Here is a 26,838-nt window from a genome sequence, read left to right on the forward strand (position 1 = left end):
AAAAAATACAGCTTCCTTTTTTCCTGCTGGCAAATATAAGAGCAGATACTGAAGTCTAGTTCAAATCCAATGAGATTAGTAGAGTGAGTCCTATCAGCTTCAGTGTTGTTTTTTTTTTTTTTGGTTTTGTTTTTGGTTTTGGTTTTTTTTTTTAAATTGGACCACTAATATGTAAGAGGTTCAAAAGAATGAAGAAGTTCTTCACTGTGAGGGTGGTGAGGCACTGGCACAGGCTGCCCAGAGAAGTGGTGAATGCTCCATCCCTGGCAGTGTTCAAGGCCAGGTTGGACAGAGCCTTGGGTGACATGGTCTGGTGTGAGGGTTGGAACTAGTGTGAGATGTTCTTAAGGTCCTTTCCAACCCGAACCATTCTATGATTCTATAATTCGAAGACAGCTAATATGCTTAAGTCTTTTTCACCTTTTTCTTTTTTTTTTATTTTTTTCTGGTTAAATATACTGGCTGCCCTCCTTTCTCTGCAGTGATCAAATGCAAAATGAAGACTCGCAGAAAAAGACAAAGAGGAACAGCTGAAGAGTACAGAAGCAAACAGAAAATCTTCAAAAGCCAAAACCAAGAACTTTCTGAAAATAACTTTCAAATACATATCGTAAATCTCCTATTCTGCAACTCACAGAAGATGCACATTTGGGCAAGGTATACCGGCAGAATTGGCTTTTATGGATCACATAATATCATCCTTGTCTCTAAATTGGAGAGACATCAATTTGATAGATGGACCACTCAGTGGATAAAGAACTGGCTGGATGGCCGCATGCAAAGAGTTGTGGTAAATGGCTCGATGTCCAGTTGGAAACTTGTAATGAGTGGTGTCCCTCAGGGATCGGTGTTGGGACCGGTCCTGTTCAACATCTTTGTCGGCGACATGGACAGTGGGATTGATGCGCCCTCAGCAAGTTTGCCGACGACACCAAGCTATGTGGTTCGGTTGATACGCTGGAGGGAAGGGATGCCATCCAGAGGGACCTTGACACGCTTGTGAGGTGGGTCGATGCCAACCTTATGAAGTTTAACCAAGCCAAGTGTAAGGTCCTACACCTGGGTCGGGGCAATCCCAGGCACTGCTACAGGTTGGGCAGAGAAGTGACTCAGAGCAGCCCTGCAGAGAAGGACTTGGGGGCGTTGGTTGACGAGAAGCTTAACATGAGCCGGCTTCAGTGTGCGCTTGCAGCCCAGAAACCAACCGTATCCTGGGCTGCATCAAAAGCAGCGTGACCAGCAGGTCGAAGGAGGTGATCCTGCCTCTCTACTCTGCTCTCGTGAGACCTCACTTGGAGCACTGCGTACAGTTCTGGTGTCCTCAACATAAAAGGACATGGAGCTGTTGGAGCGAGTTCAGAGGAGGCCACGAGGATGATCAGGGGCTGGAGCACCTCCCATATGAAGACAGGCTGAGAGAGTTGGGGCTGTTCAGCCTGGAGAAGAGAAGCTGTGTGGAGACCTCAGAGCAGCCTTCCAGTATCTGAAGGGGGTCTATAAGGATGCTGGGGAGGGACTCTTCCTTAGGGACTGTAGTGGTAGGACAAGGGGTGATGGGTTCAAACTTAAACAGGGGAAGTTTAGATTAGATGTAAGGAAGAAGTTCTTTACATTGAGGGTGGTGAGGCACTGGAATGGGTTGCCCAGGGAGGTTGTGGATGCTCCATCCCTGGCGGTGTTCAAGGCCAGGCTGGACAGAGCCTTGGGCCACATGGTCTAGTGTGAGGTGTCCCTGCCCATGTCAGGGGGTTGGAACTAGATGATCTTAAGGTCCTTTCCAACCCTAACTGTTCTATGATTCTATGATTCTATCTTTGGGCTTCGCCTGACAATCCTCAAATTCTGGTGATTTTAAAGTTCCTTTTTCTCTAACCCTCAGAAGTTATTACAGTCAAAACCAGAGCTGAGTTGCTGCTATTGTGGATGGGAATTCAACCTGAAATAAAAGATTTGCCAATTTATATCTGCTCTCTACATTTATGAAGCAGGATGATATTGACATATATGCACAGAGATAGAGAAAAATTGAAACCAAACTCCCATCTCTCTCTACACATGTCAGTTTTCTGGCCTACTAATTTGAAATTAATTACCATTTGCATAACAGCAAGTGAAAGGTTTAACTAATTCTTTCAAAACCACATAAAATTAAAAGTCTTGTGCACATTCTATTGACTGGTATTCTAGGTATGTTAGACTGATGGGAATAGGACACCTTGAAATGGGTGTAGAAGCTGAAGTCTATCAGCAAACAATGGGAAATCATTACCTAAATTACGTGCTTATGTTTTACTGTAGTTGCCAGGTAAAATGTTCATAACAAGAAGTGTTTCTCTGCTGGTAGACAGAAGAAAAACTAGTATGCACCCACCTAGAATTATCTGTCAGAAGACTTCACCCTGAAGTATTTTCTCTTATGCTTTCTCCCTCCTTTTCCTCTATCCTTAAGGAATGTTTGGGGTGTACCTTCTCCTACTTATTAACAGTACAGCAAACAAATTTGACAAGGCAGACATAAGTGTTCTTGAAAGATCTAATACTGGCATCTATGTCAACATTGAACATGCAGTGTTTCTTTCACAATTTCATGCCATTTCTTCTCAGATCAAACATCCCAAGCTGTCCTTTTAAATTTTCTGTTTACTGAAGCATTCCAAGAAGATTTCTTTGAGCAAGTGAAAGAGAAGCAATGTATTTACAAGTGGCATGTCTACACTAAAGAACTAAAAAAACCAGCAACCCACATACTTGGGAAATGACCTTTCACTAAATCCAGTGGTTTCTTTTCTTCCACACTCTTCTTTCTACAGAGGTCCATTTAGGATCAAAACCCCTTAGAGGCAGAAGATGAAACAAGACAGCATTTCTTCAGGTACATGAACTGCTTTGACTCCTGTTCACTTCACAGTAGTGAGTATTATATGGTCATCAAAAATGCCCAGTTCTACTGAGTCTGAAGCCATTGCTGAAAAGAATAAAACCATTCCAAAATCCCATGTGCATACATTAAACTCTAGTCCTTTCATACAGTATTTAAAACTATCATTTGATTCAGCCATTATTTCATACTGTGCACATTTTATGCTATTGTGAATCTGCCTCTCTAATTAAGGAAATTATTTTATTATGACTGTGAAGAACTTTTTCCACCTCAGGCAGACATAGCAAATTGCTGAGCAAGCAACAGTGTTTGAATTTAACAGGCTTACTTCTACAGAAGTCAGATACACTTTAATGATAGAAGAGGCAAGACCTCGTGTTGGAAACCTGACTACGTACATCCTTTGCCCAATAAGCACATCTTTCTGTGTTTAAGCCTCTGACTATTGTGTTAGTTCTTTTCATACTGAGTACTTCAAAAGACTGCCTCAATTTCACACATCACAAGGAGAAAATAACACATACCATCTGAAGAAGAATTTTGAATAGCTCTGCTGTATAGGAAGAATGTTTCTACTAAAAAAAGTAAAAATGTTTGCCCACAAACTCTGTGAAGAAAAAAAACCCAAAACATTTCAGTAGACTGCTGACCAGACTAACTTAGCTTTAACTGACAGGAAGGTGTTCAATTCTTCTGGATGCTGTTTTACCTCAGCACTGGAAATAGTGACAGGAACATTCATGGGCCTTCAACTCTTGGTGGTCTTATTCCTGCCTGCAACCAGGCCTAAAACTATAATATACACAATTCTTGGTTGTGCCTTCCTGCAAGGAGTCATTTAAAAGCATTGTGTCCAGATCTTCCAATCAGTGCTTTCAATTTATTTCTGTTCATAAACCAAATGTGTCTGGGAGATGCCTTGTACATCCCTGTATATGCTATTATATATGACCTACTCCATACAGATTTCTATTGCATGAAGAATGCTTTGCCAAGAGGGTTACTTTACAATTAAAAATCATAATTTCAGGCTAATTTTGTACAGTTTCTATGATGAAAAAACCCCCAATTTTCTTGATTATTTATACTCTGAGTACTGAGAAAGTAGGGCTTGGTGCAAAGAAAGCTTCCCAGATTAACTACTCACTTTTTCCATCTCAGCCTATGAGTAAGCAGAATCTATTTTACACAGGTCTGTTTCTTTTGCAAAATTAGTATTTGTAGGTTTTAATTAAGAATATAAAACTTCATGTGAGGTGTTATAAAACTCATAACCAGCAGTGAAGGAGAGGCTGAAATTAGGCGTCGAGAAGCAAAAAGTAAAAGAGGAATTTGACTTTTCCTGAACTTGACAGCATTTTGACTTGTTTGAGGATGCATCCTTTCTCTCATTAAGGTTTGGGGATATTCCAGGAAGAGGCATTTTCACAGAATCTTTCTGACTAACTGAGACTAAGCTCATCCCTCGGCTTTGACAAGACAGAAGATTTTGATGAGGAATCCTAGTTGTACTCTGTGTCTGACTTATGCCAGACACAATTGGCTGTGTAAGTAAGTGACACTGTCTACAGACTTATTGCTTTTTTGGTATTGCTTCTTAGGTAGCAGGGGAAGGGAGTCAGGGAAAGCTCAAAGACTTTAGTCTGTGCAGCTGGCATTTAAAAAACAACTCCCAAACCAGGAAAACACAAGGGGATGGAACTGCATCCAGGCCAGCTGGGGAGCAGAGAGAAAACAAATTCATTGTGTGAGAAATAATTATTTTCAGAAGCAGATCCTGTGTGTTAGGATCAAAGGGGCTCATAAATTTAGGCCATTCCATAGCAGTGAAATATTAGTAGTGTCATATAATGCAATGACATTTATGAGGTTTTATTGTGCCAGCAGATCTCTCTGCATCCCAAACACTCCAGATACAAATTAAAAATAGTAAAAAAAACATAAAATTAATGAATTTTCCTTAGAGATACTGTCATGCTTACATAAGATGCTGGCAAACACATATGAATAACCATATTTAATCTATATGACCACAGACCTCTTTATTTCTCTGAAAAACACTTGACACGTTTTGGGGTCTAGATAAATTACAGCCTTAAATAATATCCACACAGTCTTCTCTGATTATGGTTTTGAGCTTTCCATAGCTGAGATAGGAGGCACATTTATTTTTGTGGTAAGCCCCTCTGATATTTGCCTAGACTTTAAAGCTGTCAGTTTTTCAGGCTGAGAAGCCATGCATAGCCTATAAAGGCTCCTTCTTTTAGGAATAGATGGAACATTCCTCCCTGATGTGAAATGAATTCAGAAGTATGCTATCTTTTTAAATCTCGCACTTCGTGTTGTTATTCTGGCTGTTACTTACAGTAACCTAACAAAGTGAGGGCGTGAAACTACACTCCACACAATTAATACATCAGAATACAACTACAGTGAGCAAAACCATATTGCTAGGTGGCAAACACAGCAGAGGGGAACATTTAGAAAGCTCTACGACTTGCAGAGAGCACAATTTTGCCATCAATTATGGAGGAAAATCTGGGGTGAAAGCTGCCAGGTAGCTTGTACAAACTGGGTTTGGTTACACTAAAAGAGGGAAGTTCAGCCAACTACTATAAGGCAAATCTCTACTTTTACAAGTACATCACGAAGAGTGGCTTTTTAATGTTGTGCACATAAAAGCTAAGCTTTCCTGCCTAGATAATAAAGCTTAAAAGAACAAATAATCCAAAAAAGCAACAACCCCCAGTGATCTTCATTAAAGTTGTTGCTATATTCTACACAATATGACATTAATCTCTGACCTTCATATTTTGCAAGCTCAGTTAAGGAAATAACTTAGACCACAACACTACCTAGTCCTAAAACACTGAATCTGTGCAGCCCAATTAACTGCTGAGATTCCCAAGGATTTAATAAAGTCAATCAAAATGCTGTGAGGGATTTGAGTGCTACAAAAAAGCTACGCTTTTTGGCTTTCCATCTTGATTTGGGATCTTCTTCTCTTTCAAACTGTAACAGTTCCATACCAGGCATTCACGTTTTCTAGTCAACTCTATATGCAAAAGGCCATGTGTTCATTATCATGAACAGGTAAAGTAATTGAACCCACCATCTAAACCCAGGAAGCAGCTGTCAGGTATTTTAATTGCTACCCAGGTCTTTTTTCTTCCTTTCCTAAAAAGGTTTTCTCTCAAAGCATTGTCTAAAAATAACACGCACAAAGAACTCAGGGTAATCAGGGATCTGAACACTGACCAAGAGAAGAGAATAACATGATAAAACATGTACCCAGCTCATGAGCTTTACATGGCTTAACTTCATTGGCATTTGTCCCAAATTCTCCTCACTTAAAGGATGAATCTTGTTCACTGTCTCCATCATTACTTAATGTATATTGAAGAAGAATAAAAGATGCTGAACAAAAATCTTATTCCAATAGCCTTTGAACTGAATGGGAAAAAATTAGAATCACGCTTCCTTTAATGTGCCTGAATCAGATTTTAGATCAAGGCACACAGATACTAGCAAACTTGTATATTGTTTTTATTCCATCAACTCCAACAACAGCAGACACATATTCTGCACAACCTCGTTCACTATTTTATTGGTGTAAATCTAGAGTCATTGCACAAATGTTAAAGTACCAGTAGAGTCAGATCTCTAAGACCAGAGCAGCAAAGCTTTATGAAGTGCATTTCTTCTGCTTAGCAAAACAGCAGCTAAGTCTCCTTACTCCCACAGTCCTATCACGTGCATTTATGAGATCTGGTAGGAAAACATCAAGTAGAAAACCAAATAGGTTTACTCCTGACATGGAGGATCTTTCAGCTATGGCATGTACCAGATTTAAAGCAACTGTCTTTGGAAGCAAGCACAACATATATGGTATTATCTTGAAAAACTCCAATTAAATCACAGGGATCAAAACCTCTGCATATGTAAGTTAATTGAGGAAAGTAAGGTAATTATTATTTTCTCTCATTTCAGTCCTGTAATTTTTATTCCTGTTATACAGCTGCAACCCTTAATTTATTTCTTGTCTCTGATAGAGCTTTTCTGGGGTCAGTGTAACATTAACTATAGTTTTGCAAGCACTTCCAGCAGTGAGACATGAACTAGCCATGCCTTTTTCCTGTAATGGGGAACTAAAAGAGAGAGAAGTCTAAATGGGCTGCAGTTCAGGATGACTTCCAAAATGAAGCTGAGAAGAGACAACACTGCTTTCTGTGAACAGCTCACTGTGTGCAGAGTGTATAAAACCATGCAGACACCAGAAGAAACAGTTATAAACTGATCATTATTACAACTAGAAGATTTGAAATTATTTAAGACATGAAATTCTATATTAAGCTTTCACAAAGATTCATAGGAGTTTGGAGGACAAAGCAGCCAGCTAGTTTAGGTATGGATCTTGACAAATGGTACAGACAGGATCCTGTAGCAACAGTGCAAATGATAAGATGGCATTAACTTCATAACTCAAAGATCCCTGTCGCCTCTCTATATCACATTTATTATGTGGCATTTTTTTCCATGCTTGACTCAACTATTTGATGAACCTCTGTAGTTTAAGACTTGCTACGAGACTTTGTTTTGGTAAACAAATATTTTGTTCTATTATGAGTATGCTTAAGGTCACCCACAAAGTTTAACATTTTCTTTAAACCTCCAGCTAACACAGTGAGTACTGATTAGAGTATTTTTATAATGTTTATCATGACAAGAATTGATATATTTAACAGAAAATAGTTTTGCATGAACAAACTATAGTTTGGTGAATAATAAGTAAAACAAACCTATATTTCATTAATTAAAATACTCATTTCCAATTTAAAAAGCACTACAATTCTGTAATACAGTAACATAAACCCATTATGATTTAACTAGTCCGTGTTGCTGGAGTGTCACCTACTGGACACTGCTGGCACCCTGGGATCAGCCACACTTAACTGAAAAAACAGGGTCAGTAAGGGAAAACAAAAAAATCACGGCTAATTTCTTTTATGTTGATGATAACAAAAGAGCTCTGCTGAATTTTGAAGGGGAAGGGGGGAATCTATCTCAGCTCTCATACCAACTCCTACACCAGTGACTTCGCCTTTAATTTTCAGTTTTCACATTGATGAAATGAAAATGATCGGTGCTTATGAGAATCCTTATGAGAATGCTGCAGCTAAGTGGATGTAAAAATATAGATGACATACTTGCTAACAACGAGCTGCCCCATGTATTGACACAACCTGTTTAGAAACAGCACTGTTTGCAAAAGAGTGAGCCTACACCCCAAAGCAAAGAACTAAAACCTCTCCTTCAGTTTAGCAGAACTGAGGACTTGACCATGTTTATTCTACCTTTGCCTTTTCTGTGAATCTGAGCAGCCATGATGTCTATGTACAATGCCAAATTATACAGATTTATTTGTCTTTTAAAAGACTGGCTGTCCCAGAATGGAAATTACATTATTTGTACCCTGCATCACAGAAATGTGTAGATTATTAGCTGAAAAAAAAAATATTTCTTTGAAACAGAGCTTAAATGAAGGAAATGTAGATTGTCTTTGCCCTCCAGTTTCTACATCAAGATATGCACACCATCTTACCATGAGACGACTTAGCAAAGAGACAAGCTACTTGGTAGCTGATTATCCTCCAGAACCTGACAGCTTTCACTAAATATTTGCTAGGAACCTCCCAGATTCACTTCTCTCCCTCTAGTTTCTGTAGCTTTTAAATAATTTCAGATTATCAAAGATATTTAGCAGGTGCTAAATAATCCTTATTTCTGCTTTTTGAAGATGAACACAAAAATGGTTTTCTACAGCAAATGAAATAAGAAAATTAGACAAAGACTATAGGAAGCACAATCAAAGAGAAATCACTTAAACAGTGGTAGATTTCTCTCAAGAGCACAATAAGAGGAAAGTATTGGGCATTTATTTTGACAAGAATAATTTTCAGGGCTTTAATAATTTACATATAATCTATTTCACTGGGATTTAATTCAACTACTGTAAAATACTGACATCTTCAGGTGGAAGAGCTATTGAAATACATAAATAATAGGGTAGGCTGAATATAAAAGATTCAAATTAGAAATAATTCTTTAATGTGGCTCTTTTTTCTTTGAATGAATTATGTACAGCTGCATATATGTTTTCAAAATGTTAACATAGGTATGAAAATGTCTGCAGCCTTTCCAAAACATGATTTGAGTAACATTTCAAATAGGGGCAAAAAGACATGAATGTTCTTCGCAAAATATCCTACAAAGTGTCAATAAAATCAACAGTTCTTTATGAAAACGCTTTTCAAAGGATTTACTTTTTATGGGGAAACCAACGTTTTAAACCAACTTATAATTCTGGTAGAAGTGAACAATGTATAGTTTTCCTTTAACTTTTTTCTAGCAGTTTCAACAAAATTGTTTCTATTTTTTTCAACATATACACTCTCAATATTTGGATTAATAGGACTGAAGTCGAGTAAACGGACTATTTCTGGATTTGCAATCATGACAAAGAAATTAAAATATGGCCTGTGGTCCTGTTCTTCTTTTCAGTTTGAAAGCCTTCAGTGGAGTTCAAGGCCAGAAGGAACCACTACTCCCTTTTTCATAGATCCTCTAAACTACTGTCTACTTTTCACCGAGATATTCACAGACTCCTCATCATTTAGAATGAGTGCTGAAAGATATCAAACTCCTATAGCAAAAAATCCACATAGGCTAATTAGGCCGTAAGAGGAACTACAGCCAATGTGAATAAAGCCTGAAATATTTGCCTACTTGGGGAAAATGTACCTTTCATCTCCGAATTTGTATTATCTGTCCAGTAGCGCCAATTTCAGTATATCCAAGGAACTGTTAATATACACTTTTGGCATTTGTTCTCAGTACAGAGGTGCTTTTCTGACACTTCAGGCAGGTGTTATTAGGGAAAATAATACATTTTTTTTCATAATGAGGACTTTTGGTGAATTTTATTCTGGATTTGAAGGCCATGATTATATCAGAAGGCAAATATGTAATGGTTCTCTGATGTCTCAGTAATAGGTGGTTCAAGAAAAGGTAATCTATTTGAGAAATGCAACACAAGTTAGCCTTCAACGTTAAAACCTTTTGTAAAGGCCTTAAAGTTTAAACATTTTAGTATTTAATCTGTTTATCTAAAGTAAAAGCATCAGCACAATATTTATTAAACCATAACCAGCAAGCGCTCATCTGAGTAAAACTACCACAAACCAAATGTAGGAGTGTATGGACACAGATATTGCTGATGTTTGATTAAACTAGAATACTATTAGTATTATTAAAATAGAATAGTATTAGTGAGGAACTGTGTTAAATATTCTCCGTTATCTGGAATCAGTTCAACAGAAAGTATATTTTCTGACTCCTCATTAAGAAAGACAGAAAGGGATAAAATGGTCAGAATAACATCAAAAAGCAAGGATACGCAGAATATTGGCTCTTCCCAGCAGAGGGTGTGAGCGGGCAGCACCAAGCAGACCGGCAAGGTCTAGCTGCTGAAGGAGCTCACCTTTGCTGAGCACCAGCATTATTTGTGGGCCACAGCAGCTGCAGTGGCACAGTGGGGCTGGCTGGAACAAACACATTCAGATGAATAAACCTCTTCAAACTTTTAACAGGCATTGTTTTCTGCCTGCTGAGGAACCAAGCAGCCTCTTGGCTTTCTTGTTTAGATGATGTGATTCCTCTCAATGAGCTGTGGGGTCAGTGAACCACAGGCTTGGACCATCCTGTAAGACCTTGCACGGCAAGCGAAGGCTCGCTGCTGACCACTGCCTTCAGTTTAGTGCTGACAACTTCTAATCACAGTCTGCAAGCTTCCAGTAAAGTGTTCCAGGAAAGCTCTCATCTCACATGCTAAAGCTGAATGATGGTGACACATCAAGATTAGTCTGCTTATTTTTCAAAAGAAAACTACATCTTAATTACTCATCATATACAACCAGTGCCCTGACTTTTGTTTTCCCTCATCTTTTCCCAAAGGTTTTACTTCTAGTTTTAAATGTGCAAGAGGAGGAAAAGAAAAAAACCACAACACTTTCACATCTGGAGTTAGTTGTGCACAAACATTTTAGAGCTCAGATACGCTCTTTGTCAGTTAATTGTTCAGCCAATTTATTGCAAGTCTACTTGTGTTACGTAGGACACTGCAGAAGTTCACACAGTCAAGTGTAAATTGTGACTGCTTGCAAAGTTCACTTCTACAGCATTTTGATTGCTTTTTAGTCATTAATGTTATTAACCTTATCTTTATAAGAACATACCAATTAAAAGGTTTGGCATATCATTCAATTTACCATATGAAAAAGAATAAACGATGAAGGAGTTGAAATAGGCATGTTAAAGACCAAGAAGGAACTTAGAACATTCTTGGTCATGTATGCAACACACAAGATAGTATTCCTGGGCATTGTGCAAAGATGAATCCTTCCTAAACCCCATGGCTGCAACAACAATGAAGACTGATGGATTATTAAATGCCAACTACACCTAGATGATAATGGTTAATGAAAGTTGTAATTTCACTGAAATCCTTGGACATTTACTTGTGAGATGGTATATTTTAGCCACACATGAAGATAAATTTCAAATACCAGCACAGGTCATCTAGCATCCAAATTCCTGGACAATCACAATACAAAGTCAAGGAAAAATGTTATTTTAATAATTTTAATAATTTAGCAATTTAAAATAATTTGAAAACAACTTAAAAGTGTGCATCAACACATGAGCTGTAAAAATGGGGTTTAGCCAACTATTATGTAGGCTTAACTATTTTGTAAATGAAAAACCCTTCAATGCTTACAGTTTTCTTATCATGATAGTACTCTGCATCCTGACTCACAGCTCTATGTACAGTACAAATACAGGACAGTAAGACATGACTCACTTCCTTTCTCTAGAGGAATGACAACATACTACTTTTGCTCTCTAGAGGTCCTCCACGAGTTGTGATTGCCTTAAGTTTAAGGTTCTGTAAGGATTTATGCTGATGAGCAGCATCAGAAGACCTGCAACTTCACGCTTCTATATCCATAACATAGCATCTCTCTGCATTCACCTAGGCAATTACTCCTCACGCTTGTATTTTAATCAGTGACCAACACTTAAGAATATGGTGGCAATGACTGGCACAGGTTATAAATCCGTAACACAGCATCTCTCTGCATTCACCTAGACAATTACTCCTCACACTTGTATTTTAACCAGTGACCAACACTAAGAATATGGTGGCAATGACTGGCAGAGGTTATCACAGGTATGTCCCTAACTAGCAGTTATCCCTAATACAGAAGAGAGTGTATTCAACCCCATTTCAATAGGGGAGGGTGCTTTCTGGTCCTGCCTCACAACTTCATTTTTCACAATGACAGCACAAAGCAGCCCCTGTTTGTATCAGCTTGAAAGTATGACTCTCTATCTGAGAAGTGAGGGGGCCTGTGGAAAACACCAAATAAAGATTGTGATGCTATGATACATCTGTTGGGGGAAAGGGGGGGATATCACTTTAAAAATTGAAGTTTCTTTGAATGAATTTCAACAGAAGCACTCAAGGGTACATACAAGAAAGAGAAGGGAAGAGCGCAGTACAGAAATTTTTCTCTCAGTAAAGACTGTAAAGCAGGATATGGGAAATGCTACAAAGACAACAGCCTCCATGGACGACTGCAGTCATTTGGTCATCAGCAGATGACAAATAAACAAAAACCCTTCTTTGCCTTCTGTATTTCATAGAATGTTCTCCTTTCGTATTCACTGCAGTGCTATCTAAACAGAGTATAATTGTAAGCTTAGTTACAATTTCCTTTCCTTTCTTACTTTTAGATATCAGAGTCATGCTCTTCTTGTGAATGTTTGAGATGTATTGACCAAACCCCACCTCAAGATTACTGAAAGTCTATGCTGTCTCTGTAATCACCAACTCTGATACCATGGGAATTGGCAGTAAACCACCCACTTTGACAGGACATTTTCCATCGAAGAACAAGTATCTAGAAAAGCAGAAAAATCTCATAGGCATGCTGCAGGATCCTTCCTGTTAAGCAGCTGGTTTCACTTTCTTGGGCTTGTTGTAAACATTCTGTTCTTCACCATCACTAATTAAGTAGAAATAAGTGGAACTGAGTAATTATTTTAAACGAGATGCATAGCTGCATTAACTTAAATCTGCTAATTTAAAGTCCATGCTTACAAGAAGATGGGATTAAAAAATAAATGTAGGAAAGCAAGGCTTGATGCATATGGACATTCCTGAGCTATGAAAGTGCAAGGATAATTTAAAGTAACATTTCCCACTCTAATTCTCTGGAGTTTGAAGTTCTAATCTCATATTCTCTGAAGTACTCTTCCTTCCTCATGGATAGACCTGCTTCATTCATAGCTGCATAGCAGGAGTCCCATTTCAAATCTATGAGGACCAGGTCTGACAAGGCATTAGAGTTACTGTTCAGCAGCATAACATTTCTACCCTGGAGTAATGATATGGGATCTCTTCCCTGCCATCAACTGGAGAAACAGGAATCTTGGAAGAGCAATAACTTCTGCCTTGGTCAGCTGGCAGATTTTCCATACAGCCCTGCTTCTTGGGTAGTGGAGCGGACATTCCTTGGGCCTGTGTTTGCTAATAGCTATGATAATTACAGCCTTGTGCTCTGCACGCAAGGGTAACCTAACTTGAGTGGACTGTTGATTACTCTTATCCTCAACCACATCTTTCCCACCTAGAATGTGTCATGCTCATACATCATTTCTAATTAGATGGGAGGTACTTGAAGGCAGGGACCGTGTCTCTCCATGCACAGAAGCCTGCATGCTAGGGTCTCAGTTCTGCTTTTTGGGCGTCACTGCAATACAAATGATAACCTAGGCTTCTAATTAAACTATCAAACACAACCTCCGTTTAAAAGATAAGTTAATGAAATGTTTACTGGGCTTCACATGATGTTAGCGCAAAGAGCGTTATTGTATTTTTTAAAGCAGATAACTATCAGATTCTCATGACTTTTCATTCTCAAGTGGTACATAAAATATTTAATGCAGGACTGAAGAAATGCTAAAAGATCATTCAGATAATGGAAACTATATCTAAATCTTGATCCCTTTTTTTCAGCTGTTACAGTGGAAGATTCTAGACATAAGAAGGATTGCTACGAGAGAGCTCAGTACAGTATAAAGTACCAGTTTTGTACCAAATGTCTTCACGAAAATTTCAGTGTAAGGACTTGATTCCGCATTGCATCCTCACTATGACCCTTCTGAAAGAGTATTATATCAGTAAAGCTTTATTGGCAATTCTTCCCTCCCTATTCACACACACCAACTAAATCAAACAAACAAAAAATGAACAACAAAACATCAAAACAATTCCACAAAGGTCAGGATCATTTTCACATCATTCATTCAGGCTTTCTTTCCCCTTTTTCCATCAAGTTAACTTTCAGATCAGTCAGGAAAATGAGCTGCCCTGGCTTTTTCTGAAGCTGTTGTATTGACAAGAGCACCTATATATATTCATATGAAATTATGGATATACAAATATGACAAACAAACATACACATAGTACAAATATACAAAGGGCTGACTGAGGCCTGTAGAAACTTGTTCTGACTCTTCAGTGTTAATGTTGGCCTTGACAGGTTGAAACATTACCCCCTGTGAACTCCTGCAGTCTGGGAAGGCCATGTTCAGACTTCAGCAGGTTTGCCAAACTGCTCCAAGTCATCACTTGCAGTGTGGCTGTCGTGAGGGAAGGTGCAAAGGAAGATGAAGTGCAGAAAGCACCACGTGAAAATATCCCTGGAGTGCCAGACTGGCTGTCTCAGAAACGTATCGATACTGAAAGGACATCTTCATTGTCAATTAGCTCCTGTGTGCTTACTGGGTTATCAAACCAAGACACTGCAAGTCTGAAATGCCAGCCTCAGAAAAGAGCACAAAGCAAACTATTAGGATATAAAAACTTGTATACTACACCAATAATGATTCTTGGCTTATTCTTCTTCCTCTTACAGAAATGACATACTGACAGATCTCTAAGCTGATCCAAAAGCAAAAAGGCTCTCTTTCTATCTCTTGCTACCTCACATGACTGGAATTACATAAAAGTTCATTTTGAAATGCAGAGGATTTTGATAAGTCTCTCTTCAGAGGCTGGCCCATGCTGTTATGTTACAGTATTCTGTGACAAGAGGTCATTGAGAGTTATTTATCCTAAATAAATACTGTGGAACTTGTTCTAACAACTACCCAACATATCCAGCAAGCTACGTAAAAGCAACCATGGCAAACATTTGCAATTCATTTTCCTCATGCGCTTTCGAGAGCTTCACCTGTCACTTGAATTTTAAAGAAAGACACACCTACCTTGCCTAATCCTCATTCTATATTCCTTTCAAGTTAATCACCCTTAGTGCGCAGCAGAGCAAAAGTTTACTCTACTAGAAGACTTTGGTTACCCTCAGGTATGTTGACTTGCTCCATTATTTCTGAATCACAGAATATCTAAAACATTCCAAGAAAAAGACTGTAAAATAGAATCAGTTATTCTCACAAAGAAGCTTTCTTTTATGTAGTGTGGGGGAATGGAATATTTGTGATGTTGACATTTGTGATTTTGTAAAATCCAAACCATATACTTTGTACCACGCAGGCCTACTCAGTGAGAATTCTCTGCACATACTTGGCTATTCACAAGGACTTAAAAGAAGCAGCTGGATATCAAAACTGAACATTTAAAGCAGGGCAGGGCAGCTAAATTCATATCTTCTACATGAGTAGCCTAAGTATTGTGATTGTACAACAGCTCTGTAGAAATAATAGTTGACGTAGGATAATTTGAAGTGTTTTTCCATTAATTACCTATGAAGACCAGGCTGAACTTGTAATAAAAGTTTTAATTAGACTTCTTTTTATAATCTGGTCAAGGAGCAGACAAGATGAAACTATACAGAGGTCCAACATGACTCTCAATTCTGCTGATATTTTATGCATGAATTTTAATACGGATGTGTTGTAGTTTTTGAAGAAAACAACAAAGTGCTCCGAAATGCTAGCTTACACTACTCCTCGGCATGCCGGAGATAGCAATTCTGTGTGCCTCAACCCTGCCTAACACAAGGGTAGCGGAGGGGAGCGAAGGAAACAGCTCATGTCTCAATGCAATGCAAGGAAGCTTCTGCACTGGAGACAAACATGCACGTGCTCTCTTCAGTACAAGGGAGTGGTAGCCTGTATTTTAAAAAGCTAACTTCTAAATGTTTGATGTTTCTGTTCAAACCTGATCTTAAATACTGTATAAACTGGCATATACTCACTAATGTTACTAGAGACTAATGGCAGGCATACATTCTTCTTCCTTCTGGAAATACAAGAAAATAGATCTAAAATAAGCAAAGAAGCAGATGAGAAGGAAAACAGTACACAAAACTAGCTTTCCCACGTTTTCATGATTTTTCATGAACAGTTTAGGATTTAGTCTGCCTTCACCAGCTGTAGCTTCAGGAATAATGAATGCCTGTTCCCTGGGGTATTGCTGCAGGTCAAAATTTTCCCTCCTACAAAACAATGCTTTTGGGATAGCTTGTGTCACATTATGTAGCACTGACGTTGATTGTGTCACTGCATGAGCTCCTTTTACCGTTCTCCCATATATACACAAAACAAACTTCATTCTTGGTGGACAGAGATTTGTCCTTATTCTCTCAGGCTCTTTTATGACACATTGCCTTCTGCTCTGACATCTGCAGATGTCAACAGCCTTTCTGATACCCCACCCATTACTTATTGCTCTACATCCCAGCCTGCTGTGCACCTGAGCACACCCACAGAGCACGTACAAGTTCCTGGCACTTCCAGCATCTTTCTTCCAAAAGGAAAAAACATCCAGGTTAAATCTTCATTGGAAGATCTCTTAGTCAATAACATATGCTGCATTAAACATATGGTAATTTGTTTAGGTGAGTTGCGACATGTTTGAGGGATGGCATTCATTTTCTATGATATCATCAAGATTAGGGAATTTGGGAGTGCTTGGACATTCCAGATGCTGGATGCACACCCTGAGAGCATCCCAACTTTGTGTTGTCATCTGACCTCGTACATGTTCTGTGCTGTGACCTCTGTGCAAAACAAACAAAGGAACACCTCTCTGTAAGGTGATGGATGAAACAGTAATCTCAGGCAAGCATCGGATCTGGATGACCTGGGAACCAGAGCGCAGGGGTTTGCCAGACAGTGCCCAGCAGGTAAAGGCTGATACACCTTAATCTCTTCCAAGAGTCACTGGTAATACTGCAGGTTACAGTGAAAAAATAAAAGATTGAGAGAACCAACACTGATACATGGTGATTTTAATTCTTACTTGGACGGGTGATAGTTGGGTTGTGCTTCAGCCACTCCCTACCTACATCTAAAGTAATTGTTTGGCCTTTTCAAAAGTATTTGTAATAAAAAGGCCTTCCCAACATGGAGAGATAGCATGCTGAATTACAAACTGTTCAGCAGAACCACTGTGGTGTTTCACTGCAACTCACTGTTTGATCTGGTGTCAGCACACTTGTATTTCCTTAACATGCATTCTAACATTGAGTTTGCTATTACAAGTTGCACTGTTTCTGTCATGAAGCAGCAAAACCAGCTGATGATCTTACCGACTGACGAGCAAGGCAATACGAAACACTAAAGATGAGAACAAATACCTGATTTCCATATTGTATTTGCCCCCATCAAGATCAGTTTAACAACAGAGCTGCATTTGAACCCAGAACAAATCACTGCTAGTTAAGCCTTCCCCCTGTTTGAAAATGCAGTAGAGCATCAGAATATGAGTAATATAACAGAAGCCACAATTTAGTATACGACACTGCTGGGTCCTCGTGTCACTATTCCGGGGTCCGATAGTAATAAACTTGATAAGTGGGTTAATGAAAGAAAGGACAGGCACTGGCAGCCCCATGAGACAAGAACTGCTAGGGTGACAGCAAAGGTTATTTCCACCAATATAGTAACTATGCAGCTGCAGAAACAAGCTGCTCTACCTCACCACAGGAAACCATGCGAATAGGCAGATGTCCTAACAGACCTTTCAACTTGTTACAGGATCAGGTGTGTACATACTGCTGAGGTAAGGTTCTTCCTTTGCCTCCCTTCCCTCCACTATTTATCCATTTCAGCTCTCTTGCTGTGTTTATCACCATGACGTCTTAATTCTCCAGTCTTCAAGAAGCAAATGGAATCTAATAAATGCATGATTAAATCAGCTATTCAGAATATTCCATCTCGCTGACAGAAGAACAATTTATCACAATATAGACAACAGAGAAACATAGAAGGACTAAGAAAAAATAAAAACAAAATCCTCAGATGACCATGTGGCCTACACACATTTTTTTGAGTTCACTTGCCCCGGTCTGGCCATTGGCATAGAGTTGTTTTCCAGGACACCTACTCATTCAGTGTACGTTGGAACAAAACAATTAGCTCAAACTCCACAATGTGTTACATTTGTTTTAGTAAACAGAAGAAACCTTTCATAACAGTTAGTACTGAATAGCACAAAGCGTTACTCCTACAACTACAGTCAATACTTTTTCTCTCCGCCTTTTATATTTTAGAGTTCAAACAAATGCCTCCAGCCCATGTGCTGCAGTGGGCAGCTGTTTCTGGCAACTAAAGCTACTAAAAGGCATTTTAAACTTCATTAAAGAATACTGTCGCAAGTACTTGTTATGGATCTTCTAAGTCTGTCAAAATATCAAACAGCATATATGTTCATGGTCTTGAAAGACACTACCAAGTCTTGAACATAGAATCACTCCCATGATAAAAGGCAAACTATTATTTGAGTTATCTCCAACACAGACATTGTGTATTCTTTGGAAGATAAAGTGGCAGGGGAGGTCTGCACACATTCCTGTACAAACCTACTCTGTCTGGGAGGGAATGCATGTTGCTATGACATTCTTTTGGCTTCTGAGAGTCAGCAGCATCCACAGCCTACTGCAATAAACTGCACAGGAATGACAAGCATCTTAGGAGAAGCCTGTGTGTGTGCATGCATACGTGCATGCGTGTGTGTAGAAATGCAAATGCAGTCAGCTTGGAGCTGCCCAAATGTTCAGGACTGACTTATTTTTTCTAGGGATAGAATCATATACTGTGCAGAAGCAGAAAGGTAGCCATGGGTATACTTCCTTTACATACACAGTGGGCTGGTTAAGGCCTCAAATAGGTTATGGGAGCCTAAACTACCACTTTCTGAGGCAATATAAACCCACTCCTCAGGGCAAGAATTATTTCAACACCTTTCCCAGAAGTATTTAGTTTAACAATGATATTATGGAGACCACTAACCGACTATTATAATTAGAACCACGCTTGACTGTTTTGATTCTGTGGCAATCCAGCACTCTCCATGTAACTGAACGTGGCGTGGGACCTTGAAGCTTTTTATAACATGCACCCAGCACAGGCAATTCATGTCATTTCACATTAAGTGCAAGCGCTGGTTTGTGCTCAAGGAAGTAGCTTCTACGTAACAAGGGCAGTGGTGCAATGTGTATGTTAAGGAGTTTTATCCTTTTCTTGGGAATGTAACATCATTTTGAAATGAGATTCTGAAGCCACAATAAGCCTTCTCTAACATGCATGGAAACAGATCACACACAAACAGAAAGAAAATCGATTCTACCTCACAAGCACTTAATTTACATCCCAATAGGATTTGCATACTCTTGAGAAGTTAGTGCCGATGCACAAGCTACCTTACTGATTAACACTCTGTAAAAAGTGCTATCTGAGTTCAGTGAAGGGTCTCCTTGGCACTGCAGCTGCTCAGTTGAACCAAGCAGACAAACGCCCCTTAGGTAAGAGCAAGGGAATTTGCTGATTTCAGCAACCCTTTGTCACAAGCCTAGGAAACCTCCTGGCACAGCAGACTGGATGACTGTTGCAAAGGACAGTATCTGATCCACGCAGAGCACTGAGTTTATGATACCTGTTTGTGTGCAATTCCCCTGCTCTCACTGTTTTTGGCTAACCACTGAAGTGGGTGTGAATCACCAAAGTTGTTGCATTTGTCGACAATAATTAATGAACTGGGAGGAAAAGAACTTGCAACAAATATGTTTGCTGCACACACCACCTTGTTCATGACCTAAGGTAGCTCTGAAAGGTTCAGACTGAGAACACAATTATAGCATATTGAAAATGGTCCTACACTGTTTGGTGCAAGCATACGAATATGATTTAGCTATGGCCTTGCCAACAGATATCTAAGCGTTTATCCCTTTTCAACATCACCTTCACATTTGCTTTGACATACAATTTAGAGTTTCATAATCATAAATTCTGGCACTGTACTTTCCTATTTTGTAAAACCTCAGAAAACAAGATGTTCTGTCCTGGAAAGGTAAGAGGGACTTCAAGGTGAGTGATGAATAAGGTCATCAGGAAGTACACCCTCCCTACAAATGTCTTAGGAATACGCCCTACCCCAGCCATACAACCCATGGCTTGTATTTCTGCTAAATAGCTCAGTTAGTTAACAAACACAAGATTAGTCTATTTTAATCAATGCTGGTTAGGGCCTAACTAGTGTCCCACAATAAAGAAAAAGAAATAAGCACACGATGCACAAGGTCTAAGGACATCCAACTAATTTTCAATACAACATGTTCCTGTATGTGGGGGCTTTTCATCATCTTTGCAGTGCATGTGGTAGCTAAGAAATCACTCCCAAAACCTTAGCAAGGATCTCAAACTGTCATTTATTTTTTTTTTAGAATCCTGAATGAATTCTTTGAGTCATCTCAAACTTTACCACCATGACACAGAAATAACCTTTTTTTGCTATGTGGCTCTTTCAGCTTCATCAAGCCCACAGAGGAAGCCATTTGCAGTGGCCTTGAGAATGCTGGTTTCTCTCAGACTTGCTGCTCAGCCTGAAATGAGGAGGAGAGCTAGACTGTAGAAGTTGCAAATATTTTCCTTTCCGTGCTTTCTGCTACAAGAGTGTTTTGTTCTACTTCAGTCCTAAGCTGTCTTGTGTTTTTGCCATGCATATGTGATTCTGCCATTTCTCTCCTATCTGCAGGTATGTGGAGTATGTATAAGGATAGGATGCATACGGGATAGATGCTTATGGGATAGAAAGAATGCAGACTGTAAGAACAGCAGTAGGGCATAGAATGGTTCAGTTATAAGACAAAAGTGATGCCTTCAGAGCACTAAATCTCTGTAGCAGTCTCAGCAGCCAAGGCTGATGTGGTATCAGTGACACAAGCTATAGCTCTGATCTCCCACTTGTCCTCGAAGTACACCAGAGTACATAGAGCTTAGATCACTGCAGGGAAGCAGGAAAGGATATATTCAATGCTCATCCCCATTCCAGGTTAGGGAATATATACAGACCTCAGCACTGGGATGTGATTTCACACCCCACATAACAGGCATGTAGGTGCGTGACGAAGAACTAACTCCTTTGCAAACTATCTCACCATGACATCAGCAAGGGTAGCAACTGCAAGACTGTGACAGAGTGTTTGATTACAATCAAGTGTAAATACTGGTGTGTTACAGCTACAGCAAGCACAGTGTTTTACTTTCCCTAGCCAGATCAGAGAATTCAGACATAACTTGAATGCCTGGCAAAGACAGCAGCACCTGAAGTATCTGACTGTGGCGCTACATGATAAGCACGTCACCTTGGGTGAAGAATTACAAACAGAAGAATTGCGATTTGCCCATCTGTAAGTTAAAAGCACTGACTCATTTCCCCTTCATCACATACCCCCAGTGATGGTCGCCCCAGACAGCTCAAACTGAGTTTCAGGCAAGCTCAGCTGTGCATGTATTCTGGCCTGTCTTCTCCCTTGAGGCACTGTTCAACTGAAATCAAGTAGGCCTATCCTACCCAATATGATTATTTCAGCTCTAGGGCATTACACAACCTTAGCCTTGCCTCTCCCATTTTCCCACGATAACTCTTTTCCTCTGCTGCAGTCCCATGGAGGACTTGCTGCCATCTCTCCTCTGACTCACCTTCTCTGGACTTGCAGTTCTACGATTCTCTGCCTAATAACATCCATTCTTACATTTTATCCTTGTCCAGTGATAGGAAACAGAACACAGAATCAAGGTGTGGTATGGTTTTTCCTGCTTCCTTAACATATCATTTTCCCAAAAGTCTTGGACTGTCCCACCCACCTCAGTACTGCGATATTACAGTATTCCCTCAAGCATTCCCACTCTCAGAGAACATTACCTAGTTTAATCACTGAAAACTGCTGATTAGATCATTAGAACCAGCAAAGCTTACTTGTTCTGCATTATTAAGGATAAGTTAGCAGTTAAGGCTCTCTACTATCCACAACACCCTTTTCTCTCACAAAGAGCGGACTGTGCTAGTGCTCGACTGCGTCTGACTTTCATCAGGAGCTCTGCAGTAGCGCTTACGTTTCAGAGATCTCTCTTGCTGATACACAAGAAGCCGTCACAGATTTGCATAATGTATTCCACCAAGATCAACTGGATACAATAGTGTAACAGAATACAATGTAGGGCAGTAATACGGGGATACAAAAGGGAGCCACATACCACTCACAGGAACAATTCCAATTATTTCGGCAGCTAAAAAGATAAAAAAAAAAAAAAAAGAATTGTCTATGTCTGGTTTCAGGTGATGATTGTGTAAAGCTAACAACATGAGTCACAATTTAATTATGTATTAAACACTAGGTAGCCATGTAGAATCTGAATAAGACCTGTGTCTCACAAATAGTTACGAAGTTCAGGTTGATGCAAGTGGTATTTGTTGTCTCAGAATTACAAAACAGGACATGCTTAGGGATGAGAGCAATCTTTCAGCATGATAAGTGTATTAAATACTTAAATAGGAGAGGACGGAAGCACAACGATTTTCAGTAATTAGTATGCACAGAAAAGCTCTGTTTGGCTCTGCCAACGTGATTCTACCCTGTCACAGGTCTTACCTTGTCATGTGGCTGATGATTGAGGAATCCAAAGGTTTCTCCATTCACTCTTTCTTCGTGACACTGCAGGGAAGTCGCCTGAACTAGCGAAGATGCTCCTTTCCCTGTGCGATCACCCAGTTCAAGGCAGCATAGGATAGAGTTTGTTGAGCCCAGCTCCATGTTATTCTAACAGCAGGATAAGCTTACCAGAGCAACAGATTCAGCTTCCAGGCTGAAGCTCGCTTGTATCTAGCTGGCATGAAAGCCAGCAGGAGAGAAAGGAACAGTTTAATCTCCCATATACCACAAGCTACAGAATCTCATACAATAACAAACTACGTAGTTCACTGTAAATGACACTGATAATAACATGGAAAGATCTCAGCCCCCTTCAAGTTTTTTCTTCTACTTTTTGACTTCCTGCTGGTTTTCCATGAACTCCTTTATTTCCTTGCAATCACATTCCAATGATAGAGTGGAACAGGTACATACCTGAGAATAGACACGCATTACTGCCAGAAAGTAGTTAAAGGAATGTTACAAAGTCAAAGATGAACTATAGAGCACTGAAGTTAATTTTGCTCCCTCGTATGCACACACTTCACTTAGAAGGCAGAAACTGATTTCTGGGGTTCTCAGTTCCAGAAACAATCAGAGCCACAATCGCCTCTATTAGGGGACTAAATTGCAGGAAAGAGTTTCTTGATTTCAACCCTGGGTTGTGGTATATACAGCACACAATCTTAGCAGAATTTAGCTTCCAAAGTCTAACAAGTCTCTACAAAGCAGGTAAAGATTTGTCATGTTTCTGAAGTACGTTTTTTTCCCCCCGATAAGCTATTCCTCTATCACATGCCAAACTCCCGCTTTTCAGAGCAGAGGCAGTAAAGATTTATTGACCCTTAGAATTTTGTTCTTTAACATTGGCAAAGTAGTCTACCCTTCCTGATCTCTCTTTTCAAATGGCCTACATATCGTAGCTGAAATTATAACATCATTAGCCACATGCAGGCAAAAACACATGGAAAATTGCAGATCAAGCTGTTGAAAAGAGGAAACACTGTCATGCGCTACAAGACAAGATTTTAGGATACAAAGCACCAAGTAGTTATAACAATAGATGGCACTATCACTTATTTCTGTGATTAATACTTATGATCTATGTACACGTACGATTACACTATGGAAGACAGATCTAGATTTTTCATACACTCAGCACTATTTCTTGCTACACAGAATGACTGCACCATCTTTGCTAAAGGATTACACCATGTTTACTTAAACATAAAAGGAGGAAAATCAATTTTCTGAAATAAAATACATTTTGTTTTTGAAACCAAATCTGTACTGAACAGAATAAACCAGAAGGGGACAGAAAACCCAACAGACCATTTTCAACAGCAAAGCACCCAGGCCAAAAAAATAGTGAAAACATTTAACATTTGTCTGATGTTGAACTGAAAAGGAGCTTTTCTTGAGTTACAGCATTCACCTCAGTCATTAAGCAATCTCCTGGCACAAGCTCAAACTGAAGGAAGAACCACCTGACATGAAGTTGGAAGGTTGTGCTTCTCCTCATTCAAGACTCACGTTTCCTGTTCTACTGAAAGCAGCACCCAGAAGTGCATTCCTGTGTGCTGAAGTTACAGACAGAAGCTGGCAATGCTTTGGTGAACATACCTTAAAATATAAATCTAACAGGCCCATTAAAAAAGCAAGGAAGAATTGCAAGTTGCACAAGTTTTTGGGAAAAAAGCTACTAAGCACTGGAGAGCACTTCATGGTGGTTATACAGAATGGCATGGTACTGAGTAGACCCAGTATTTGTAACTGTCTTGCAATGGCTATCATTAATACCAGTGCTAGTAGTCAAAAAGGTGCCATTACTGTTCAATTTCAGATCAATTTCAGAAAATTAATCAAGATTTCCAAAATACCTTGAATGACACTTCATTTTCCATTGGCCCTTTACAAAAAAGTAATTGCACACTCCTCATCCCCTAAAAGGCCCCCACCTTGATACTCTCAGATTTGCCTGATACTCTTTCACAGGATAACATCTTGTATTCCTCCTGCTCATGCTTTTTAAACATACCTGATTTGTCCTGTCACTGGGTTGATTTTTGTTTTGCTTTGTTTGGTTTTTCTCCAAAAATTAGGATTGTGTATTAATTGGAATTTGGGAAAAAAGACGTCATCAGGAGATACCCGCTTCCAAGTACTTCTTTCTACATTATTTTAAAAAGTACATATATTTCTCCATTATTACGTATTTTACCTTGAGAGGCATGTTGCATTTTATGAACTAGTTAGCAAGTCTGAAAGTAGACCCTACCACAACATAAACATTCTTTGAAACCAGTGACAAGACAGCACACGGGGAAGAAAGTAATGCTCGTTACAAGAAGAGTCTTGGATTCATAGAGATACTTTGCTTTACAACTGATGGGAAAGTGCCTGTAACTACTCATTCAATCAGAGCTTGATAAGTAAACTGATCAGCCTTTTTATGTTTATGGGCTCTGATGCTTTGGGATCATTGCTACTAGGTATTATCTCCCCTGTGATAGGAGGCAATGGTCATTTTGTCTGCCTACTAAAGTCACCTCTGTTCTCCTCTTGTTCTTCCCATTCTGTAATGGAAGCTGCTCCTGGACTTGGCTGCTCTTGCTGGAGTCCTGCCAGTTGAATCCCAGGCAGAGAGGGCTCTGTATGCAGACCAAAAGGAGGCACCCCTAAGCTGGTGCTAATGATAAGTCAATGAAAGGAGCTCTAACAGCAGTAGCAGAGGTCAAGATGTTAAGAGGATCCCTAGCATCATTGTAGTGTTGTGATCAGTGGAGCACAAGATGCAAGGGTCAGTTATTCACATAGCTGTCAAGGCAACAGCAGAAATCCACATTACTAAGAAACCCTTTAGAGCCATTGTGTCTAAACAGAAGATTTCAAAGGGGGCTTCACTGTGTTTTGATAGTTGTACAAATTGCTGTGAAGTCAGGTCAGCGGGCAGCTTGGCAATGCAGCTGCAAGGAGGTGTGCCAGTTAGCAGTGTGTGCTCTGTGTGCAATTACACAGAGAAAGGAGTTCAAAGTATTGTACCCCTCTTCTGTTTCAATAGTCTGCCTGCTACCAGACTGTATGGATCAAAGAGACTCCAACTGTCTCCTTACCACTTAACCCCCTTTCTTCTCATCACTGCACTCAAAACGGGTTCTAGAGACTCACGGCTTAAAAATTTGTTTGCTTGCGCTATCAAATCACCAACCAGCAGTGACCTTCGACATCTCTAGCCACTTTCATTCTCTAAGCTGAATTTTGTTCATTCTTCTGCTCTGTGCCTCTTCAAGCCCTTTCCTCAATACTGGCATTATGAATATGGCAGAAATCAACAATATTACATGATGCACATGCCTATGGCATTATCCAGTGCAGAAGAGCATTAGGAATCCTACTCTGATTTACAGTTTCATCTTCAACTAAATGTCGACAAGATTAATGAAAAATTAACCCCTAAGAAGAAAAGAACCAGCCAGGACAGTTAAATGAATCTTCACTCCAAAATTACATCATCAGGTGGGGTTACTCCATTTCTCATCCACTAACTTACACCAAAGTAATGGCAAAAGGCACAGCCAGCCTTTCATGAAAATTACTCTGCAAACAGAACTAGCAAGTTACCATCACCTTGATTCTTCTTTTTCATATTAGTAGGTATCAAAAGCTCTAGGAAATGGCAGCACCATGCTTACTTGCTACAACTTCAAATGTGTAGACTTTTTGTCTGCATTCAGCTGGAAAAAAGCATCAGCTATGAATTTTCACCTGTGCCAAATCTGTTTGAAAATAACCCAGATAAAATGCAAGACAAGGAATGATGGGAATCTGGAAGCTTAATTACCAGATCCAAACTCTTACTGTGTCCCACTGCAAAGGAAAAGAGAAAAAATGAAAACCAAA

General features: G+C 39.5%; 1 protein-coding gene across 1 annotated transcript in view; it reads right to left on the minus strand.

The window, feature by feature from the left end:
* ARSJ (arylsulfatase family member J) overlaps positions 1–23,173 on the minus strand; it is a 151,408-nt gene extending 128,235 nt beyond the window's left edge. Inside the window, exons 1-2 of the mRNA XM_030480157.1 lie at positions 22,900–23,173; positions 22,505–22,537 (exon numbers count right to left, since the gene is read on the minus strand). Coding sequence (XP_030336017.1) covers positions 22,505–22,537; positions 22,900–22,943 — 77 coding nt within the window. The 5' untranslated portion in view covers positions 22,944–23,173. The remainder of the gene's footprint in view (positions 1–22,504; positions 22,538–22,899) is intronic.
* Between the last annotated feature and the right edge of the window lie 3,665 nt (positions 23,174–26,838).

Source organism: Strigops habroptila, chromosome 3 (genome assembly GCF_004027225.2).
Source record: "Strigops habroptila isolate Jane chromosome 3, bStrHab1.2.pri, whole genome shotgun sequence".
NCBI classification, from domain to species: domain Eukaryota; kingdom Metazoa; phylum Chordata; class Aves; order Psittaciformes; family Psittacidae; genus Strigops; species Strigops habroptila.